Source organism: Danio rerio, chromosome 5 (assembly GCF_049306965.1).
Source record: "Danio rerio strain Tuebingen ecotype United States chromosome 5, GRCz12tu, whole genome shotgun sequence".
Lineage (NCBI taxonomy): Eukaryota > Metazoa > Chordata > Actinopteri > Cypriniformes > Danionidae > Danio > Danio rerio.
The window spans coordinates 56,039,016-56,063,043 of NC_133180.1; the positions used below are offsets into that span (position 1 = coordinate 56,039,016).

At 33.7% G+C, this 24,028-nt stretch overlaps 1 protein-coding gene across 2 annotated transcripts in view; it reads right to left on the bottom strand.

Moving 5' to 3' along the window:
• Positions 1-562: 562 nt before the first annotated feature.
• The window catches only part of serinc5 (serine incorporator 5), a 67,503-nt gene continuing 44,037 nt past the window's right edge, over positions 563-24,028 (bottom strand). Inside the window, 8 exon segments of one of the 2 annotated variants that reach the window (NM_213514.1) lie at positions 3,140-3,877; positions 5,901-6,045; positions 6,789-6,825; positions 8,344-8,413; positions 11,804-11,933; positions 12,121-12,213; positions 14,456-14,667; positions 21,483-21,576. In NM_213514.1, coding sequence (NP_998679.1) covers positions 3,733-3,877; positions 5,901-6,045; positions 6,789-6,825; positions 8,344-8,413; positions 11,804-11,933; positions 12,121-12,213; positions 14,456-14,667; positions 21,483-21,576 — 926 coding nt within the window. In that variant the 3' untranslated portion in view covers positions 3,140-3,732. 2 annotated transcript variants of the gene reach the window in all.

Here is a 24,028-nt window from a genome sequence, read left to right on the forward strand (position 1 = left end):
TTTTACTAACAAGGCTTCAAAACAAATAAATCTCTCAACAGTCTGTAAAGGTCAATGTCCTCACCAGGTGGCTATGAAAATATCTTAACAAATGTTAATATTAATGTAAAGATAATTAAACCGTAAGTTAAATGTTTTATTGAGATGGATTGTTGATGATTGGATAGGTGTTTTGCTTGAAATAGGAAAATTAAAACATGGTTAAAATGGTTTAAGACCTACAACACAATATTTCAGTCAATTTAAGACTTTAAGGTCTTGTTTTTGAAATGTAAGATATTTTAGTACTTTTAAGACCCCACAAACACACTGATATTGGTCCATTCACCATAAATGTAAAATGCCACATAAATGTTGCCCATTTGACTTATTAGCCATATTCAAGACTTCTGAAATGACATGTGATGCTTCATTTAACGTCACATTCAATTTTTGAATCCAATGAAGGCCATTTTACCATAAATTATACTGTTGTTTCCTTTATTATCAATTATAGTTTATAAATCCATACAAATGACAAGGATATGTTTTTCATAAATATAAAAATCAGATGTGACCAAAATTTTACTCATTTGTCTTTTTATTGAAAGATCTTGCAATATCAATAAAAACAATAAAGAGAAATAATCCTGCAACAGCTGAACTCATATGACCCTTCATGGAACGTATTGAAATTTTGTGGAGGGAAAAAAGTAAATAACAACAACAATAATGATAAAAGAAAGTCGATACATATAAATGAGGAAAGGAGTTGTTTGTAAACATACTGTACATTTTTTGGGGATATAATGTCTTCATGCGAAATTAGTGTGAACAACACAAAGTGCATGTATTACTTATTTCACACCTAGTGGTCATCTTTACAATGGACTATTTACATAAAGCACATACTGCAAAGTTCATGTCTCGCATAAGTGTAAATAAAGGAAAGCATAATCCAGCCTAATGCTATTAAGCCAAATACTGAGCACCAAATGGTTCACAGGTTAACATGAAGCTAATATGCTAATAGCTTGACGCGGTTGTAACATAATGTTTAAGGCAATCATTCACTTGTTTAAATTGTCACAAACAAGGCCAACTTCTTATAAACATCAGATTCTTTAAAAGAGCTTTTTCAGACCACACACAGCTTCTGAGATCATCTAATCTGCTCAAAACATTTAGAGTATCTACAACTGCTACACAGGAAACAACCCTAAAAATGTTAAATAATTCCAGTTCTAGATTGTATTTGTTTTAGTGATGGCAATTCCAACTCACTAAGCTCTACCAGGGAGCATTAGCATTGATGCTGCATTAATGTAGGACAGCTCCTGTAAATATGTATTCCAAAACACGCACATAGAGCAACAAAAACCTCTGAAAGATTAAATACAATAGCTGTACAGAGCTGAAAAAGCTTCAGAAATATAAAAATGGTATAAACAGGTTCTTTGACGAATAGCATGCTTGCTAGCCTAGTGCATGAGCTTAAATAAAATGTCATGTTATCTACAGACTAAAGGCCAAAGTATACTTTTTTTATGCATCTGCTAAGGTATGCACTCAGATGCTCATGTTGTGTCAAATATACACATACAGTACATCCGCATACAATCAGTGTTCTCATATATATGTTTTGGATTGTTTGCTTGTTGTAATGCACAGAATTTATGGCCACTGATAATAATACAAGCCAAAAACATGTCGTGTATTTACTGGAATCTCTGTGTTATGTGGATATGGTGTCCCTCTGGTATTTTGTTTATGATTATTGATTATATGTGATTCTGGACCACAAAACTAGTCTTATGTTGAACTAGTTTATTGTTGGCAAAAGTCAAATTACATTGTTTGGGTCAAAAATTTATTTTTTATTTTATGCCAAAAATTGATTCGAATATTATGTAAAAATCAAGATTAATTAATATATTTTTTATCAATTGAAAACTGTAAATATATCAAAACTCATTTTGTGATTAGTAATCTGCATTGCTTAGTCCAACTTAAAGAGGAATTTCTTAGTATTTTGATTAAATCAGATTCCAAATTTTAAACGGTTGTATATTTTTTGATCCTAACAAAGTATGCATCAGTGTAAAGATGATTTATTCAGCATTCAGATGATTTAACATTTTTTAAAAGTTACAATTATGACTGAGGGTGACACGGTGGCTCAATGGTTAGCACTGTCGCCTCACAGAAAGAATGTCGCTGGTTCGAGTCCCAATTGGCATTTCTGTGTGGAGTTTGCATGTTGTCCTTGGGGTGGGTTTCCTCTGGGAGCTCCTGTTTCCTCTATACCCTCCAAACATGCACTATAGGTGAATTGATGGACTAAATTGGCTGTAGTTTATGAGTGCAAATTTAAGAGTGTATGGGTGTTTCTCAGTACTAGGTTGCATCTGCTATGTAAAATATATGCTTCATAGGTTGGCGGTTCATTCCACTGTGGTGACTACTGATAAAAAAAGGGACTAAATTGAAGAAAAAAGAAAAAATTAATGAATTATGACTGATTTTGTGGTCCAGGGTAACAGAACAAATTTAAAGTTGTTCAATACTTTACTGTATGAAATTAATAAAGAATAAATTTACATAAAAATCAGTCTAGATAAAAAAAGACTAAATTTCTGTTTAAATTTATGAAATTAAATAGCCTAAAATTAAAATAATCAATTTATATTCATTCTTTTTTTGAATGTGTAATTTTCCATTTGGGCTTCCGGCCAGATGCATCCTAAAACTGCATGTACATGTACAAAAACAAACAGATAGAGATGAAAAAAGTATACTTTGGGTTTTAAGCACCATTTAAAATTGTACCAAACTGTGAAAAAGCAAAAAATATCTACACTTTCATCATTGCTGTGAGCTTTACAGTCTTGTATGGCAGTTTCGGTTAAAATGTTGTGGTCCTGGCTTCGCCTGTCCATTTCAGATCTTTGCAAAAACATTTACAGGAAATGGCAGTCATATGCTTTTCCTTGAATGCTAGAATGGGAAGATTCCTAGTAAGTAGCATTCATTACTACCTGAGGAGCCGAAAGATAGGAACATTTAGGAATGTTGCTGACTTATTTGGAAATATTGTTTTGGTGCAGTCTCGTAAGAAACCTATGAGGGTGCTTCAAAAAACTAAACAAAAACAAAATCGTTATCAAATCCTCTCATTCGAGTACATTTATTCACATATATATACACAGGAATAACCTCTTGCACATTCGTTTTTCAGCTGGTTTTTATCACGAGTGCAACCATGATCCTACTATAATCAGACCAGTTATTCATATTAAATAAATTCTTGTTACTTTAGAGAAACACCCTCGTAGTGAAACATATCAACTATAAAACACATTTGAAAAAGGTCGACAAACAAAATCACGGATGTTTTTTTTTTTTTTTTTTGGATTTGCATAGAATTCTTCAGCTACCAAAAGAAAAGCGTAAAAAGCGTAAAAAGACACTTACAGGTGACGTGTGAGCCTGAGCAATGCTTTGTTTTGCAACACCTTCATGTGGTTTTGGTGGAAAAGAAATGAGAGCCCTACCTCAGTATGGGAGCAACCGCAACATGATTTCTGTAACAAATCTCCATGAAAACAAATCTAAAGACGTAGAACATAAGCAGCCTTTGAGAAATCAAAAGCCTTTAACTTATTAAAAAAAACGTAAAAACTCACTCGCTCTCTCACACACACAGTAGTTGTAGCCAGACAGTGGTGATACTGGATTATGGCCGAAAGGTTTCTAAGCTTGAAATCTCTGTGGGAAGAGCATCGGAACCACCAGGGTCCACATGTAGAAAAATAAACACACCCAGCTGGAGGCCATCTTGATCCAGAACACAGACCAGCTTCCCTCTAGAAGCCTCTCGATCTTTGCGTTGTCATAACTGCAGACAGAGATGATTATAGGAATATTAATATTTATGCAGAGTGACATTGTTCCTCAAAACTGCATACTGGGCTTCTATTTGGTCACAGGAAATTAAAGGTAAATTAAGAGTACTTTAATTTATTTATTATTATTATTGCAACATCAGCAACTTAAGGCTATTTCACGGCCAAATGGATGTACATAAAAATATTACATGATAAAAACAAATTAGTTTTACAATAAAAAAGTTACTTAGACAAACACATAAGAAATTCAAAGGTAAATATGATTTTTCAGCTCAATTTTTGATGAATAATTTAAGATTCTTCGTGGTGGTACATTTTTAAAAATATCCATCGAAGTACGCTCCTTATGAAAATTTTGTCAAAAGGTATTCAAACTTCCACATTCCGACAAAATATGTTTGATGGTAAGAGCAGCTTGGCAGTAATTACATTTAGGTGGTGCTTTGTTATTCAGTAAATACAAATGAGTCAACCTAGAATGTCTAATTCGACATATAGTATAGAGGGTTTGCTCATGCCTGGTCTCAAAATTATAGTTTGCAAAATGCCTTTCATTTATTTTCGGGTTAATTTCATATTTATGCAGTTGTCCTATTTCCTTTGCCATGTTTCGTTCATATACAAATTTACTGTAGGTTTCAAGTCCTAATGCGGAATTAAACATTTTGTCTATTTCAAGGAGATAGCCTGTTTTGCTGCTTCATTTGCCAGTTTGTTTCCATGCAGACCCATATGCCTTGGAATCCAACAGAAGATAATGTCGAACTGCTTATTTTCTAGCGTTGTCATTTTCTTCTCAATCATGGAAATTATGGAGTAATTACACTTAGAAGCTTTAAGTGCTTGAAGACAGGATTTAAAATCTGTGCAGATTATAAAGTTACGGTTCTGTGTCTTTTCCATTTGCTCTAAAGCCATATTTATTGAAATTTAAGAATACAATTAAAGGAAACAACCTCATTTTACAAGTCACCTAGAGTTTAACAGTTCAGCTTGACCATTTTTTAATCTATTCAGCCAATCTCGGGGTCTACCGGAAGCACTTTTCGTGTAGCTTTTCATAAAATATTGAATCAGACCAATAGCATCTCGCTCGAAAATGTCAAAAAAGATTTTCCTGTTTAAAATCTTGACTATTCTGTAGTTCTAAGACAAACGTAAAATGAAAAGTATAGTTAGGAACTATAGGAAATAAAGAAACTTTAGGCACAATGGTATTACGGAGTGTCTGAAAGTATTCCTCAGCTAGGTGACATGGTACGACAGCAAAGTTCCTTGATAACTACGCTAGAATGAAAAGTATAGTTCCTAGCCATATCAGTCTAAAAAATAGGTCTTTTATTTTTTCGTTGGTCTTGGTCACATTGTAACTACAAAAGTGTCAAACTTTAAATAGGAAAATACTCAAAACTCTTTTTGAAATCTGAGCGAGAAGCTAATGGTCTAATCCCATTCAATGATTTGTGCTAAGCTAAGCTAAAAGTGGTCCCATAAGACCCGGGGATTGGCTGAATGCATAAAAAAAAAGTAAAACTCAACTTAAGGTGACTTGTAAAATTCAATTCTTCACATTTCTGGAAATAGTCTAATTTTATTAAATTTTTAGGATGCAAATTTGTGTATCACAATTATAAGTTTTGAACACACAACTACGAGTTTATTTATAGGAAAAAGACTTTTCTATTAAATATTTATAGAATTATTTATATAACTTGTATAAGTATAAAAAAGTTGCAATTGTGAGGTGTAAATTTAGAGTTTATGTCTCTGAATGACATCTTTATTTTCGTAGAATTCTGAGTTTACATGATGCAAATCAATTTTTAAAGCAACAAAATTTTTAAATGACAAGTCTTAAATACCTTTTATTTTTAGAGAACAATTGACCTATTGTGCATTTCATTCCTAACTATGCACCAGCAAATTCCTCTTTTAAAATAGCTCAACCAAAATAGCTGACCTGAGACATTAGGATATTTAAAAAATTAGAGCAGCAGGTTATTATATACTTACTGAAACCAATTGGTTACAGTCATCATGACGTACAGGGAGCCGAGAAAGAAAACAAAGTGAAAGAAGCAGTAGCTGTAGACTGTGCCGTCTCTCTCATCATACTTTACGTTTTGCCCTCCTGAGGTCTTCTCATCATCGTAATCCTCTGGAAAATATAAAAACAAGACATTTTTTAGGAAGTAAGTACCACTTCTTGACCAACAGGAGGCTCCATCTATCCTTCTCAACTGTGCATTAACCCACATGAACAAAAATCTGGGTTATTTCAGATCAACATTTGAAATGGAGAAGTGGTGTTCTACACTTTAAGCAAAACACTGCAGGCTGAAGCTTGTTTTCATGCACCTTTCATTTTTGACATTTTGGCTTTTTTGGCTTTTCATAAACCTTCTGTCTAATGTAAAGAAAACATCCACAATCCACTTTTGTTGTTGCACTTCATCAGTCTGTGTAGATTACATATTTTTAAAGGCTGCTTTCTCAAAGTGTGTGTTTTCTGAGCCATAAATCACCAGTTCAGTAGCACCGAACCTCAGTTTCATTCATATCTATAATCTGAGGGTTTATACAGAGGGATATGTTTATACATAATTTCACTAATTATATACAATGACTTCTGAATTATGGTATGACAAAAAGACCATAATCATCCTCTGCAAAACTTTTAACTCTAATGTCAAAGAAATAAATAAGACAACAATATGTTTGTAACTGACTTCTTTTAATATTCCAATCTTTGTGCTGGAAATGTATGAACAAAATGTGTGCATGTTTAATTAAATTATGCCTTGAACTTAAAATTTGTAATTTTTCATGCAAGTAAGCAATTGGGTATGGGAATTTGTCGTTTTTTTTTTTTTTACTTAAAGGAGGCTTAAAAGAGGTTACCTGTATCATCAACCCAGCAGAAACAGCAGCGTGCTCTCTAAAAAAAAAAAGAAAAAAAAAAAGAAACAGATGAGGCATGCTTGATGATTTAGTTTCAGTGATAGACAAATTACAATACAATAGGTCAGAAAGTGTAACCCTACTGAAACCCTACTCAATTATTACTCTGATAAAAGCATAAAGACTTTTTTTTTTCTAAAGTACAAAAGTACTTAATTTTTAATTTACTTACAGTCTGTGTGAATCCGAATTTGCTGTGACTTATTTCAGTATGTAAATGTAAACATAATATTGAGTAGGGGACAGGGCTTTCTTTTTGCACATCATTCAATCATAACAAACAGTAAGAGGGCTGTGGTTAAGATGTCAAACTGATGTCAACAAAGAAAGAACATTTCTCTGCAGAGAGAGACAGTAAGACCTTCATTGAAGTTTACCAGTACAAACAGTTCACATTAAGAATAACAATGTGCAGAAAAAAATAAACATTTTGATTTCACATGGACTAAGTAATTTACTAGTGCTGGGCAAGGATATTCCATATATAGGATATATATGTGTGTGTGTGTGTGTGTGTGTGTGTGTGTGTGTGTGTGTGTGTGTGTGTGTGTGTGTGTGTGTATATATGTGATAGAAACAAAAAAATCTGAAAATGTACAAATAATCCGTGTCATATACACATACAGTTGAAGTCAGAATTATTAGCCCCCTTTAACAGAGCAAAGACATTTTCACAGTATCTCTGATTATTTTTTTTCTTCTGGAGAAAGTCTTATTTGTTTTATTTCAGCTAGAATAAAAAGGAGTTTGTGTATGTATGTATGTATGTATGTATGTATGTATGTATGTATGTATGTATGTATGTATGTATGTATGTATATATATATATATATATATATATATATATATATTTATATATATATTTATATATATATATTTTATATATATATATATATATATATATATATATATATATATATATATATATATATAACTTTTGCAATTAATCACAACTAATTTTTGCCCCACACTAGCACCGATTTTGTCCAAAACTTGTCAAATGTCAAACCACACTGGTAATACAAAGAAAAACACATGACGCCACATTCAAACACCGAACACCATTCAGATAAGTTTAGAAAATCAGTGAATCGTTTACTGGAGACTCACTCTGAATGGATCATCTGAATCAATGAGTTGTTAACTCATTTAAACCAATTCACAAATTAATTGTTTAGTGCAATTTGAGAATGGATTTAACAGGTTTACAAATACAATTCAGCTTGTATTCAAATCAAAAAACATCTCATTTCTTAACAGATAAAATTTCCCCGCATTCAAATAAACTTTACTGAAAATGTAGTTGAGCAAAAACTACAATAGTTTGCTTATTGAATTCAGTGAATAAAATTTTCCAAACTAAAAACAAAAAAGTAGTCAGCTAAAGCACATAAAATTTGTACTTTAATACAGTATTGAAGTAAAAACACTTGCACTTCACCACTGTTTAGTTTGAGATAATCTTTTAGACAGGGAGCACAACACATATGTTTACCTCATTTTCAGGCATATCATTCCTGTACACTTGCAACGCTGCTGAGCTCCTCTTGGTGGTGGAGATCAAACTGGAGGAAAAGAGTTTATGAGTGGCATCAAACACATGAGGGCAGTGTTCTTTTACAACCGCTAAATATAAAAACAGAGCATTCCCAAGAACTCCTAAAAATACACTCATTCTGCTTCAAAGCTTTGTTTTGCCTCACAAAAGCTGGAAGTATGGCAAAAACATTTCAACTGGAGATGACACAATGAATCACTGGGCTGACAACTAGTGCATATTGCTGTAAAACTGGCTTTGATGGAAAGAAGCAACTCTAAACTGAGAGCTTCAGCAGACATTTTTGCAGTTAATGAGAAACACATGCCAGTTCACAGCTTCTAATCTTCACTGTCTTCCTACCAGACTACCTGCTTTTAAACCTAAATGAACATCATAGCCAGATAATTACATGTTTCTACCCTTCCCGGGATCGCTTTTTTGGGATCACCCATTTAAATGACAGGTTATACAGATATGAATCCAAGCAAAGAATGTTAGTTTATTTAAAGAGACAGCTTACCCCTAAAATATATCTACAAGGCTGCTTTCTGAAATTGCATACTTGCTTACTATTATAGTAGGTGAAAAAAGTCATGTGAGATATTCATAACAAACAAAGTAAAAATAAAAGATCAACTAGATTTTGAATTGTGTGTCCAATGGACACATTACTATCACCTGGTGAAACAAAGGAGGACTGTGTATTGTGAAAAATAGCTGTATATCACAAATATCTTGACATCACAAGCAAAAAGTGTGGTATTTTCATAGCAAACATGTACTGGATTATTTATTATATTACCATTTGCCTAATTTGAATGAAATATCAGCATCTAATTTTTAAACTACCACCATTATTGCCAATCCCAGTGTAATGCAACCCCCTAAATTAAATATCTTGTTTCTTAAAAAACAAAAAAACAAAAAACAAAAAAACATGTTTGCTTTAAAATAAAATGAAAACAAATGCTAATTTCAAAACGGCAGGCGTAAAGGCTTTCTTTTCAAGCACCAAGGATGTGGTCTGTGGACACTTTTGTTAATGTGCCTGGAGCTACTGAAGTTAAAAACGTAAACATGATGTGCTGGTGCTCAAGATCGTCAAGAGAAGATGATGTGGAGCAGCTTGTTTCATTGGTGTCTAAACACAGTGGGCTGGCTCTATTTTAATGATCTAGGTGCAAAGTCTAAAGCGCATGACGCAAAAGCATAAAGGGCATGTCAAAATCTCCTTTTGCTATTTTAAGGATGGAAAAATATGCTCTGTGCCACGGCACATGGTCTAACAGAGTTGTGCTTATTCTCTTAATGAGTTATGGGTGTGTTTTGAGCATAACGTGCATTAAACCAATTAGTCTCATTTCTCATTTCCCTTAAAAGTCAGTTGCGTTGCGTCATGGGACATTTGCTATTTACATAGCAGATTTTATAAGTGTAAAAACTGAAAACTTCATTTGTAAGAAAACAGTTAATCAGACCATCTGCAGTATAAGGTTAAAGAACGAGCCTCCTTTATTTGGCCTCTTTACTTTCCCTTTACTTTACTTCCTTTCGTGGATAAGGAAACAGTGTTGCATACACTCCACTAAAGACATCCATTAGCCTACATATTTAATTTTGTTAGTTAAGCACAAAGATTTGATTCAAAACTATTTTTAAAGTTCTAATAAACTAATAAATTAACAATTATAACGAAGTGTGGTCAAAAAACTGAGTTATATCCAAACACACGTCCTATTTTTATGCCCCATTTAGTTATGCCGATGTCTCCAAAACCTGACAGGTGGACAAATCTAAACTTGTTTATCACATGATAAATAAATCTGCTTATGATAATAACATTATACAAATGCAAATTGCCATGAATAAACTGAAAAGGCCCCCGAGGTGAAGAAGGCATGAAGGTAGTGGCTTTAATATTTTGTAATATTTTAATCGTTTAATTCTTTTTCATTTGTAAAGATATTTGTGTATTGCTGTACATTCTGTGTGTATTAAGCAATGTGTAAGCATTTGGACCTGCATACGCACTTAACTAATGCACACTACACTGGACTTTAGACCAGCTTTCAATTGCTCAGTGGTGCAGTCAGTTTCTCAAAATTGCAGCAACAACAATAACAAGCCCATCAATGCACCTTAACACACCTCATTTAGAGACCAGCACACCCATGAGTCCACAAAGTGGCGCAAATTGATTTGCTATTTAAACAATGTTGCACAAATGTGAAATTTAGGGTTACGCTTGTCTAAAAAATAGCAACAAACGCACCATTCACGCCTTGTGCCTTATTGCGCTGGGTGTATGATAGGGCCTGAAGAGTTACAAAGAGGAAGTACTAATATGAGCGACTACAAAAATGTTGCAGAGGTAGTTGTTAAAGAGAGAAATTGGAGATCAAATAGGGTTCGATATTGGGTATCATTACAATTAGGGTGCTTTTTACAACTCGTTTGTACTGAAACAGGGATTAAAGCTGTTACAATGTTGCACTTTGCACTTGGTGCGGTTCGCTTTCACACAGCAAAGTTTCTAAATGGACCAAAAGAGCTAAAACAAGTCATGTGCAAGTAAACTCTCCTCACACTGGTAAGAGTCCCGCTCAGCTGTCATGCATCCTTATTTTAATTTATGGCAATGAGCAATAAGATTATATAAGCTGTGCTTTAATTTTAAATGGTGACATCCGCAGACATCGTCACCAAGTATAAATCAGTGGTAAGATTTTCTCATACATAGCCCTTGGCTAGAATTATGCACTATAGGGTTTACATTATAGAGAGAAATAACAGATAAACCAAGACTGCTGTTCGGTCAATGTTCCTAATAAATAAACAGCTCACGTTAATAGTTAGCATGCTTTAACTTTCATATTTGACATGAATCGCACATTTACTGGTAGGAATGACATCCTGCCCTACTTATAATTCTCTCTTAATATAGCCATATATATTCCTATTACATATCCATAATACACTGTGATATAGCTGGGCTCGGATCATTAATCGATCCCCTCCAGAGTTCATTTTAATCAAGCCGAGACCACCTTATTCAGGCGATCTCAGACAGATTTTTTTGCCGTGGATTCGACTTGGGAAACGTGCCAGTTTCCGAAACAAAATTCTAGGTGTGAAAGCACCCTTAATTAAGCTCTATCTAACATCAGGATTTGATGTTGCACGTTTACTCTGCTCATCGCCACTGAAAATTGCTTGAGTGTAAATACAAATAAAACATGTTGAATACTTGGAACAATAACTGCGAGCACATTTTTCTGATTATATTTTTGTGTTCAATAAAAAAAAAGAAACTCAAACAGGTTTGGAAGTGGAGGTTGACTAAATGAGGGAATCTTAATTTTTTTGATGAACCGTTTATGGTGGTACTGAGAAACATAACTACACTTCCTCATACCATGAGTAGAGAATACAGCAGAAGAGTATGGCCGTCCCCACACCGGTCACTATGTTAGTGTCGCTCTTCAGTCCTGACTTGAAAGGAAAGACGCAGACGGTGATGTTGCCCTTGATTTCATCCTCCACCACTGAAAGAGACAACATAGAGGACAGATTTTAAAATAGGGTGTGGGTGAGCACTGTAAGACTGTGAAATCCCACAAACCACTGTGACACACCCAGCACAGCCAGAGACATTGAGTGTCTGTGTGTGTGTGTGTGTGTGTGTGTGTGTGTGTGTGTGTGTGTGTGTGAGAATGTGTGAGACGGACTCACTTTCAATGGGTTTACTGGCCAGAGCAGAAAAGGTGAGGTACATGACGTAAAGGGTGATGACGGCTGGCTGCAGAAGACCTGAGGTGGGCTGGACTGTGATGGGAAACAGAGAAATAAATCACATTGGAGATGTGCACTAGAGATTTTTACTGTGTCTGTTTGACAGCATATGCATATTCATTTTGTATGTTTTATTAATGAAAAAGTCTTCTATTTTTATCAAGGCAGCATTTATTACAGCAGCCAAACATTGTAAGAGATTTTAAAATAAACATTTAACGAACAGGATATTTAAACGGACAATATTATTAAATTTGGGCTCCACAATGCACAACTTATGCGCTACTGGTTTCTAGTTTTACTGAGACAAATCATTTCTGCATCCAGTTCATGGTTTATGTACATGAATCATTACAGCACATTTTTTGTTGTCAGTAACCTTCAAGTTAAATGGTTGATCATAAGCAATTTTTCAATCACATAAAGATGTAAATAACATATTTTTAACTATGCTTGTGTTTCCTTTTAAAAATTTGATTAAGTTCACCACTAAAAATGTGTTACTGTTACAAGCAATTTTCTACAAATTAAGTTATATTATATATTAATCTCGCATTTGCTTTGTTTTGGACTTTATGGTGTTGATGTTGGTAAATTCACAGACTATTAATATAATACAGACAGAACTGTAGATTTGTTGATTTGGCTTTATGCCGTTCAGCGTTAAAATCTTGATCTGTGATTTTGTCATCACAGACATTACAATAATCTATAATATAGACAATAATTAAAATAGTAATTCTAAAGTGATGTTTTCAATTAGCAACAACCTTTGCTAAGCTGTTAAAACGTTCATCTGTGAAATGGAGGCCGAATAAAGTAGTTCTTCACAGAAAAGATTTTTATTTACACACTGGTGCCATCAAACAAGTAGTATCACACAAGAAGTACTGCGATATGGCTGTTTACTTACACATGAATAACAGCAGTGCTGATATACAACCTATGCATAGACCTGTCACAATAATCAATACTTATCGCACAAACACATGGACATGACCTCAATCATTTTATTGTGATGCAATATGTATCAACCGTTCAAAAAAAATTATTCTAGCAACATTTTAGCTGATTGTGCAACATCTCTATGTCTATCGGTGGTGTCAGTGTCAGTATGGGTAAAAACACAAGTATTTTCAATAAATTACTACAGCATATTTTCATGTGTGTGTCTGACAACTGAAAATATATCTGGTAGCAGATATTGCAGCCTCTGTTACTTTTTAAAATCTAATATTATTTATTTAGTATTATCAAATTCTGATTCCAATGGCCAGTTATTAAATTGTTGAAATGACTATAATTAAATAGTTAAGAATAAAATATGATGTGTTCTCTGGAAGGGGGTACTTGCATTATGATGCTATTATATTGTCCTTCTGGCATTATATAATGTTTTGGTGCAATATAACGTACAACAACAAAAAAGAAATCGTGACTGGCCTACTATTGTAGTGCTACAAGGTTGATATTTCTCATATTATTTCTTCTGGAGAAAGTCTTATTTGTTTAATTTTGGCTAGAATAAAAGCAGTTTTTAATTTTTTTTAAAAACCATTATAAGGTCAAAATTATTAGCCCCTTTTTCGATAGTCTACAGAGCATACCATCATTATACAATAACTTAAATGTTATTTAAGTTAAATGTCAATGAATACTAGTGTTGAAAAATATCTAATCAAATATTATTTACTGTCATCATGGCAAAGATAAAACAAATTAGTTATTAGAAATTATTTATTAAAGCTATTTTGTTTAGAAATGTGTTGAAAACATCTTCCCTCCATTAAACAGAAATTGGGGGAAAAAATAAACAGGGGCCTAATAATTCAGGGGGTTAACAATTCTGACTTTAACTGTATGTGTGATGTCTATATTCTCTTTTAGTTTTTGCATTTGTTTAGTGATTTTTCAATTATTTGTACAAATTTAACAGATTTCAATAACTAGCTAACTTTATAGACTTTGGACATTACCTAGTTTGTAAAAGAAACAGAACATACATTTTTGAAACAATGGCTTAGCAAGCCTTACCAAAGAACAAAAAATGCTTTTGTGGATGCATTAAAAGAAACATTTCTATCTAAAACGTCACATTATTGCAACTAAAATGCATGCTAAAGCAATTTTAAACTTTGCTCTGTTTAGTGAATCCTTATTGATTGTGTAAAACTGCCGGCTGTATGCATAAACTTGTTTGTCAGACATCAAACAAACATCTGCTTATCTGTACAAAAAGTAGGTAATTGAAGTGGAAGCGTGTTGGTGAACTCACAGGTCTGAATGCAGGGCGAGATGGCCAGCAGAGACACGATAAAACACAGGCCACCGTTGACCCCCAGGAAGATCTTGTTGAGAAAGCAGGCCTCTGGATGAGTGTAGTACATGAACATAAACACCATGCCACCCACTGCCACCGAGAACAGCACAAGCGTGACCAAAGCCAGCGCCGCATACCACAGTTTATTATATGTGGCTCCTGAGCTCCTGTGGAGAGACACAGTGGAGATTCTAAATTCAAGACAAATCGCTGCATTAGTGGCATTAGATTACAGCTGTTTTGTTCTTCTGACTATGGCTGAGAAAGATAAGACAACAATAGCAATGGCAAGTCATTTTATCATTTAAAATCTGAAAGAAATAAGAATTTACTCTTGTTATTTTGAATATTTTTAATATTCATATAGTAGATGTATCTGTACACTTCATTATTTTGTATAATAATTTGCATCCAGAATATTTAATCAAATATCATAAGCTTCTCTACCCATCAGAAAGACTTTTCATCACTTATGGTCACGTGGAATGCCATTGGGGCGCATCTCATTTCTGCTCTGATTTCATTTATTGGCCATCTTCTTTTTTTATTTTGTTAGCAACACTCATCTTACAACAATGCAATCGGTTTCAAAAGGATGAAACCATGCACCACCCTAAATTGTTTTTTTTTATTTCAGGACCGTTTCAAGTGGATAGATGTCACGATCGTAGAAAAAAAGATGATCTAAAGCTTCGGTCACACTAAAGTTTGAGCATGCAAAATTTTGTTCTACAGCGCCGTGAAAAGGGGCAAGATTAAACAAGACAAAAAAAAAAACAAAAAAAAAAAACGAATGATTAGTCTGTTTTAAATTTCTGTCCATAGAGGTCATGTTTTGATCTTTGATTGGTCTCATGCAATGCAGTGATGAGATTTCGCAGGTCAGAGGACACCAAGCTTGAACTTTCCAACGTAGCAAACTGCGAAACTTGTCACACAAGCTTGTGTTTCCGGTGTGATGCATTCACTTGTGTACAAATGGAAGTCTATAGGGAGAAAAGTGCAGTGTGACCACAACTTTAAATTCCAGTTTTCGCGACTTCAAATCAGTGGTTCTCAAAGCTGGTCATGGCGTACCACCAATCTGCTTATTTTGCATGTTTCTCTAATTTAACACAACTGATTTGATTGAGACCAACAGGTTACATGAACAAACACATTTTACAAATCAGATTTAAAGGTGCAATAAAATAAAAATCTGAATATACCTAGACATTGCTGACTAATGATATTTTCATACATATAAATGACATAGCATAAGCCTGAAACATCATTGTTTTCTTATGCTCATGTAAATCGTACGAGTATAAAATCTCTGTAAAAAATGTATATGCAAAGCTAGTGTTTTTCTGCCAATGGTAAACTTCCAGTGAAAGCTTATAATTATTTTCAATTTCACAAGGTTGCTTTTACACCACTGATGTTATAATGTAATTACAATACATTCAGCTAAAAAGACTTAAGCATTTATTTAGTTGTTCAAGCACAAAACGGGATGCAAGACTGGGGTAAAATAAATTGTCATGTTTTATAGACATGGTGGGGTAAACTGGAATTTAATGCAGTGCTACTTGTCTGGTCTGAGACCCACTTCATATTATATATCTATCAGGCAGTGAAGATCAATAATTTTGAAAGAAATCAGATCTTAAACTTGGCAATTTTATAATGGAAAGACCGGAAGCCCTGGAGCTGGCTGGCTAAAATTAAAAGTCTGAGAGCATATACCCCGTTGGATTAAAACATTTACTATGGTGAGCCACACAGGATTATTATTATGCAAGTCTCAGACAGTGTTTTATATGCCATAATATTTCCTAGTGAGATTGAGACAACAATGTCTTTTTCTTATTCTTAATTTTAGCTAAGCTGGTGTTTTACTCACTATGTATATGGGACTCTTATTTTGAAATGAAATAGGACAGTCCTTAGAAAACAGTAAAGGAGCAGTATTGTCAAGCAGGAATCTGTTCACAGTGCATCAGGATGCTAAATGTGAGATTTATGGATAATAAATGTATTCAGTGCCACCATGAATACACAAAGGTTTAAATTTAACATGTATATTGTGAAATCTGCTGTGTTTGTTTGTAATGAGGCAACAGACATATGTAAACTGCTTAATATACACGTTAAATGGACATTTATGCATTGTGTCACATCTGTTTCTGTGAATTGTTGCACTGTAGCTATGAGAGACCTATTTATTATTATTGTATCATTGGATCCTATGGCACCTTTAATCACACTGAAACCAAATTGAAATAATCAGATTCATTTAAATATATATGTATCACTACAGTTCGGAAGTTTGGACTCTCCCCAATAATGCTAAAGATTCACCATATAGTAAAACAATATTTTTACAATTTAAAGTAATGGTTTTAAAATGAAAATGTATTTACTAGATGGCAAAACAGAACATTTAGCAAATTCTTTGTTAACTTTATGGAAATCTTTATTAACTTTAACTTTTTTAACTGTTTGACTTTATTAAACCTGCTGGTTGTGAGTGTGAAATCTGAGGCTGTGTCATAGGTGACTAGTCATCACTGAGATTCTAATGTTCTCACTAATGTTGTGTCCTTCACGCTTATCGACTTTAAAGCCAGATTAAAACCTTAAAATCAGATAGCTCCAAGAGACTGTCTCTGTAATTAATCAACTGTAAATCACTCTGGATAAAGAGCCGCTGCTAAACGACAAGTTAATCTGAGAGGTGGATTGCTCTTATCATAAATGTATACGACACCAGAGGATGATTACTGTGAGTGAGTGAGCAGCGAGGAGAGGGAAATGTTTCAGTAATGCACAGGAGAAGTGCTGACAGCAGTAACTTCCATCTGCTGGGCAGTCCTCCAGAGTCTGCTTCATCTCAACATCTCAATCAACACACACTGCACTTCTTACATCTATTATTTAGGCTTTTATCATTTATTCGGACCAAAACCAAAAAAAAAAAAAAAAAGTTTACAATTTTCACTTAACATAAAAAAGACAATTACTATTAACATTTTATAGTATTAAATATAATATATAATAATAAATATTATTATATATTGTTAATAATATGATAATAATAATAACTATAATAATTTTTTTGCACATTATTATTAATATTAGTTATCATATAAGTATTAGTATAAACTAGTTACTGTAATCATTTTATAACATTGTTAATGATAAAATAATAAATAATATATTCTCCAGCATGTACTCGTTAAATATAAAAGTAATATAAATTAAAAAACAGAATGGTCACATTGATTCATCGAGGAATACTGTAAAAGGTATCATGATTTCAACACTAAAAAGCAGCAAAAATGAACTATTTTCACTGACAAAAATAAGAAATATTTCCTGAATAGCAAATCAGTACATTTAAATTATTTCTAAATGATCGTATGAAGCTGAAACGTTGAGAAATTATTCTGAGCTTTGCCTTTACAGTAATACCATTACAATATATCAAAATAATATACTATAATATACTAAACCATATATACTATAATATACTATACTATAATATAATATACTATGATACAATATAATGTAATATACTATAATATAACATAATAAAATATATTTTAATTTTGCTTTACTATAATAATATAACATACTATAATATACTACACTATAATATGATATACTTTAATATATGTTTAAATTATTAAGCTATATTATAATATAACATAATATCATATATATTTTTAGATTATTATGCAATAATATAATATATTTTAAAATTATTATGCTATACTATAATATATATTTTTTTAATAATTACACTATACTATAATATAACACTATAATATACTATACTATAATATATTTTTAAATTATTACGATATATTTTTTAAGTCTGTAATGATTTTACTGTGAAGACAAAGTTACCAACTTATATACAAATAAACAAAATTTCAGATTAAAACATCTTTACTGCTCTTGCTTTACTGAAAAAGAGGATGACTAAACTACCAGCAATTGCAAATGTAAAAATCTTTTGGTGATTTATCACTTCTAATTATTTTGGGATCATAAAGAATATTTCCAAAGGGATCTTTTGTCAAATTTAGGTTATTTCTTGAGGCACGATTCATGCGTTACAAAATTCCCCATGACAGTCTCAGACATTTCTGGCCTTTTGTGCTGAGGTTTCCATTTGTTGAGAAAAGCAGAGAGGAAACTATGATGCACGTTGAGCTCTGCCAAGGGTTTCCTGTCCACAGACTGGAGAGCTGCCAAAAACCTCTTACTTCAACTCTTTCTCCTCCCTATAATGTCAACAGCACAACACACAGCCATACTCATACAGTCACAACAAGCATTATTTATGAAAACACACCCTTCAGAAAGCTCTGCTCGCTGTTCTCCTTCAGTGTGACTGTAGTTTGAAACATTTCATGTCTTGAGAACTCCCACTGAAATAAATCCCTGGTTCTCAGAATGAAAAGGCTAAAATGATTCACTAATAATGTTTTAGTGGATCTTGCTCTGCTTTACTGAAACTGATATTGAAATAGTTCACGTAATGCTCCAAACATTCATGTGATTTGTACATCACACCTTGTCCACCACAGTGCCAGAGACTAAAATTAGAATTGACTGCACTGAAACTTTCAATGTGGTGTTAAAAAGTCTACAACAGCACAATGTTAAAGCCACAAGCACAGACACTTGACACATATCACTATAAAGATCCTTCATTTATCTGTTTGATGGATAAAATTTCACTTGAAAGTTTGATTTTTGCATCTCTGCACAGTAAGAAGTGATTAGTTGATTTTAAGATAGTAAACCTGATACTTTTAAAGTGAATAGTTGACTTTACATAAAAACATTAAACCTATTGCCTTAAAATTAACAAGTTTACTTTATTTAAAATGGAAGCAATCCCAATGTAACTATTAAGTTTACTTAATTTGTTTAATTATGCACATAGTTCATTAACATAATAATTTTAAGGCAACTGGTTTACTCACTTTTTAAATGATAAAAATCAACTTTAAAAAAATTCAACTTAACACTTCCAAGTTTGGGATTTCTCAATTTTTTAAGTCACCATGCCACTTTTTGGAGTGTAGGCTCAAATTTAAAAAAATGAAGCAAGCCAGAACTAAATGTATTTTGGTTTGGACTGAACAAACTAGGTGTGTACACAACCCTAAAGCAGTGGTCACCAAACTTGTTCCCGGAGGGCCGGTGTCCTGGAAATTTTAGCTCCAACCCTAATCAAACACACCTGAACAAGCTAATCAAGGTCTTATTTGGTTTACTTGAAACATCCAGGCAGGTGTGTTGAAGCAAGTTGGAGCTAAATCCTGCAGGGACACCGGCCCTCCAGGACCGAGATTGGTGACCCCTGCCCTAAAGGGATAGTTCACCCCAAAATTCTACCCTAATTTACTTACTTGCTCCAAACCATTTTGTTCCGTTGAACACAAAAGGAGATATTTTGAAGAATGTTAAAAATCTAAAACCATTGACTTCCATTCTTTGTTTTTTTCACCTATGGAAGTCAACAGTTTCCAACATTCTTCAAAAAATCTTCTTTTGTGTTTGACAGATCAACTTGCGTCATAAATACTGTCTGTGTAGAGAATTACCAGTTTGTAAACATTCAGGATGCACACAGCAGGGTTGCAGAAAAAAAAACGGGAGCGATAGCATTTACAGCGAGGCAATGACATCCGATGCGGTACAGAGTTTGTTGTTGTATTAGAAATAAGTTATATTGATAACATATTGTATTTACATAATGCTTTCATTGTATTATGACAGCTTGTCACCCAGTGATAAGCACAGCTGTTCTGAAAAAAAGTGAGAGGAGTTCGTCTGACAGGTCCATTTGTGATAGCACCCTCCCAATGAATATTGGATAAGACGAAATAGCCAGGCATCCAGCCCCAAATATCTCATTAAAACTCCAATTGATTTTACAAGAGAGAAGTTAAAAGCCTTTGGATGCAATTTTGTTCTGTTTGGTCATGTGCAGGAAATAATGTTTCATCATTACTGCATTCAAAACTATGCAGTGTTAAAAATCGAGGTTCTGACAAGGAAAGAAGAGGGAGCTATACAAGGCCTGGGTAATCATCAACAAGCAAAACAACTGCATTCTGACAGCGAACTGCAGCTGTACGGCAGAGTATGTGAACGTACATTTTTACATTTTATTCTAAGCATTCAGTGTCTGCAGTTTAATTAACCATATTTAACTGTTTTTTTGCTAAAATCATTGCTGCCGAAATGTGTATGATTCAGCATAGCGTGGACTTAACTGATATAACATGAGAACTGCAAAGTCGAGCATTTTTAATTAGGTCCTCACTCCATTCAACTCTTATGATGGCTGTTAGCCAAAGACATCTGTGGTTGGCAAAAAAAGCAGTGTGGTATATGGTAAAATTTAAGTTTTCTATTTTTGGATTTTCGTATTTGGCATCCAACCGCACAACATGAAATGTTTGCTATTGCAACCGGTGTTTTTTTTTCTGCAACCTGTATGCGCGGTTGAACCCGTGTGACATCATGTGTGATGTAGGTTGGTAATTCTACTATACCTGAGTGTACATAAATCAAGACAGTTCCTGAATCAAGCATTCATGTGATTTGTAAATCACAGCTTGTCCACAACAGTGACTAAAATAAAAATTGCACAAAAAAATCCCCAAATCTTTCACTTTGGCATTAATGTCTCTCTTTCCTATATCAGCACAATATTAAGACAACCCCGGCTGGCAACTTTGCAACCGATCTGACAGTGGAAATTAAAAGCGGCCAGCATACACTATAGTCTTCATTTCCAGACTAATGATTTCCAGTCATAGGGACTCAAATTACACACCACGCAACAGTTGGATATGATGATGGAAAGTACTAGAGGCATTCTCCAAAAGCCAAATAAGTTTTCCACTTGGTGAATGAAAAGGGGGAAAAAAAGGAAAAACAGACAGTAAAAAGAAGCTAAACTTCAGCTCACCAGTTTTGGTTCCATCTGTGGGCAAACTGAACGAGAAGCATCAACTGGATGATGATAAAGAGAAAACCTCCAGCTGCCCCAACGTAACGCCAGACTGAGAGAGAGAGAGAAAGAGAGAGAAGTCAAAGGTCATTCCCTCGGGCTGATACTGTATGACAAAACAATCTCCCTTTTCTGATAAAAGCCCGGAACTAAAAACACTCTAGGAAGCACCCATCCCTCATCCAGACACCAAAGACTGATAATCACTCAGACTTCAGCTCATTTAAAAGTGTGCATGAACTTCTCCTCTGGCACACTGACCTTCCTGTACACTGCAAATTTTAGATAGTAGATTTAACTACATTAGAGTTAAAATTAACACTCCCTCAGAGTTTATATGGGAACCACTATAAAAATGTTAAAATAACTTTTGAAAGAGTTAACATTATCAAAACTGAGAGAGTGTTAATTAGCAAATTCTTATAGTGTAAAATATCTGTACAATTTTTCTATAAAAAATACTAAAGTTTTACAGAACTGTTTAAATTTACGGAAAATAACCGTATTTCATGAACTGATACAACGTTCAGTACACAAAGTTGTAGCTTAGTGCACAAAAACAAAGTCCATAGATGCATTGTGTTCATCTGTGATTGCAATTGCAACAGATTTTCACTGCATTAGCAACTACATAGTTACCTTTAAACAAAAGAAGATGCAGCATAACAGATACTCTCAGTTCATCTTGGACTTGATCACAGATGTTACTATCCTCCACAATGGTGACACAAAAAAAAGTTTTGCTGTTTTTTTTTTCTTTCTTGATTTTACGAAAAAATACCGGCAGCTGTGGTTGCTAGTTAACTACTTTTTTTAACATTTTACATTCATAAATTTAATCTACAGAATATTTCTGTTAAAAGACATTCCACAGTTTGTATTTTTCATCAAACAGATAGAGTATATCCAATTAAAAAGGTAATAGATTACATGTACATTGTTAATAAAAACAGTTATTATAATTTAATATAATATCTAAATATTTACAATACATTTTTTAATGCATTGTTTTATATATAATGGGACCCTGGACCGGTGTCAATTTTATGAAAATGAGATTTTTACCTCACCCAAAAGCTTAAAAGTCCTGTTAAGTGCTTTGAAATGTGCCTTTTTTAATTGGATGTTTGCCATTATCTCAATTGAAACATGAAGAGAGGGCAGGACAGAGTAGCTCCTCCCCATTTAATAAAAAAAAAAACGCTAATACGCTCATTTCATGTGGCCACTTTTGAAAAACAAAAGCAAGGCTGCGGTGGGAATAAACCTGAATGTAGAGGACCAGCACTGTAAACACTGCATCAACATGCTGTGAACTACAAACCTCGGTGGGAATAACCTCGAAAATAAAGGACCAGCACTGTAAACATAACATTAACATACTGTGAACTACAAACCTCCAACTGTTACCATGATTTCAAAGTGCAGAAATGATGTAAACATCACTTTAATATCATTCAGTTAAGTTTAATTTAAACAATTAAAAGCATATTAATCAAACACAATCACAATCTCTTTAAGAGTAATACGCTTAAGTGTCCTACTAGACTTCAGTTCATGGTACTAGGTAAACACTGTGGAGACGCTTCCCTGCTTCTGCCTATGTAACCTGGTAAACGATAAAACAATGCAGTTTTGTGTAAAATGGAGCACACCCTCGTGTAGTGTTGAAACGAAACTAGAATTTTTAAAACGTCCATTCCCCACTAACATTTAAGCATGTTTATAAACACCACTGATTTACCATTATGCTCAACAAAAATGGTTGTGATTGCCTGTGAAGGTCATCTGTTCATCGCTCTTCACTTAGTGCAAACACGGATTCATGTACACTTGATCGTTTTAAAGCCGCAAAGTCCTGTCGATTTATCAGTTGATCGCTCGTCTGTGTTTGCACTCAGTAAATATCAGTGAAGAGCAGTGAACTAATGACCTTCATGACCAATCACAGTCATTTCTGTTGAGCACTAGTGAATACTATGGCAAATCAGCTGTGTTTAAGAACGAGCTAGACAGCGCTTAAACGTTAGCGGGAAATTGACGTCTTTTCATTTTTTAGAACCGTAATTTAGTATTATGACAGGTCTAATATAGAGATAGAATCAGTTCATTAACTTAAGTTTGATAAATGGCTAAATCACAATGTGTTTGGCAAAGAAAATGTTAGCTAACTAGTGCCATATTCCTTAATTTAGCTTAAAATAAGGTCCGATATCCCTGTGTCCTGTCACTATCCAATCAGAACGGAAATTTGGGTCACTCAGAAAGCAGTGAAATTATACATTTTTGTCACTTTCTTTTTACTGATAAAATATACAGCCAGCTACACAACAATACATGATAGCAGACACTGCTCTTGTGTGACTCTAGGCAATACTTCCAGGTTTCTTTTCATAGCAGCCTCGCTTTCGCTTTTAAAATGACGGCCATGTGAAACAGTATATAGCGTTCTTTTTCATCACAGCTCTGTCAGTGAGAATGGCTGCACTCAAACCCATCAAATG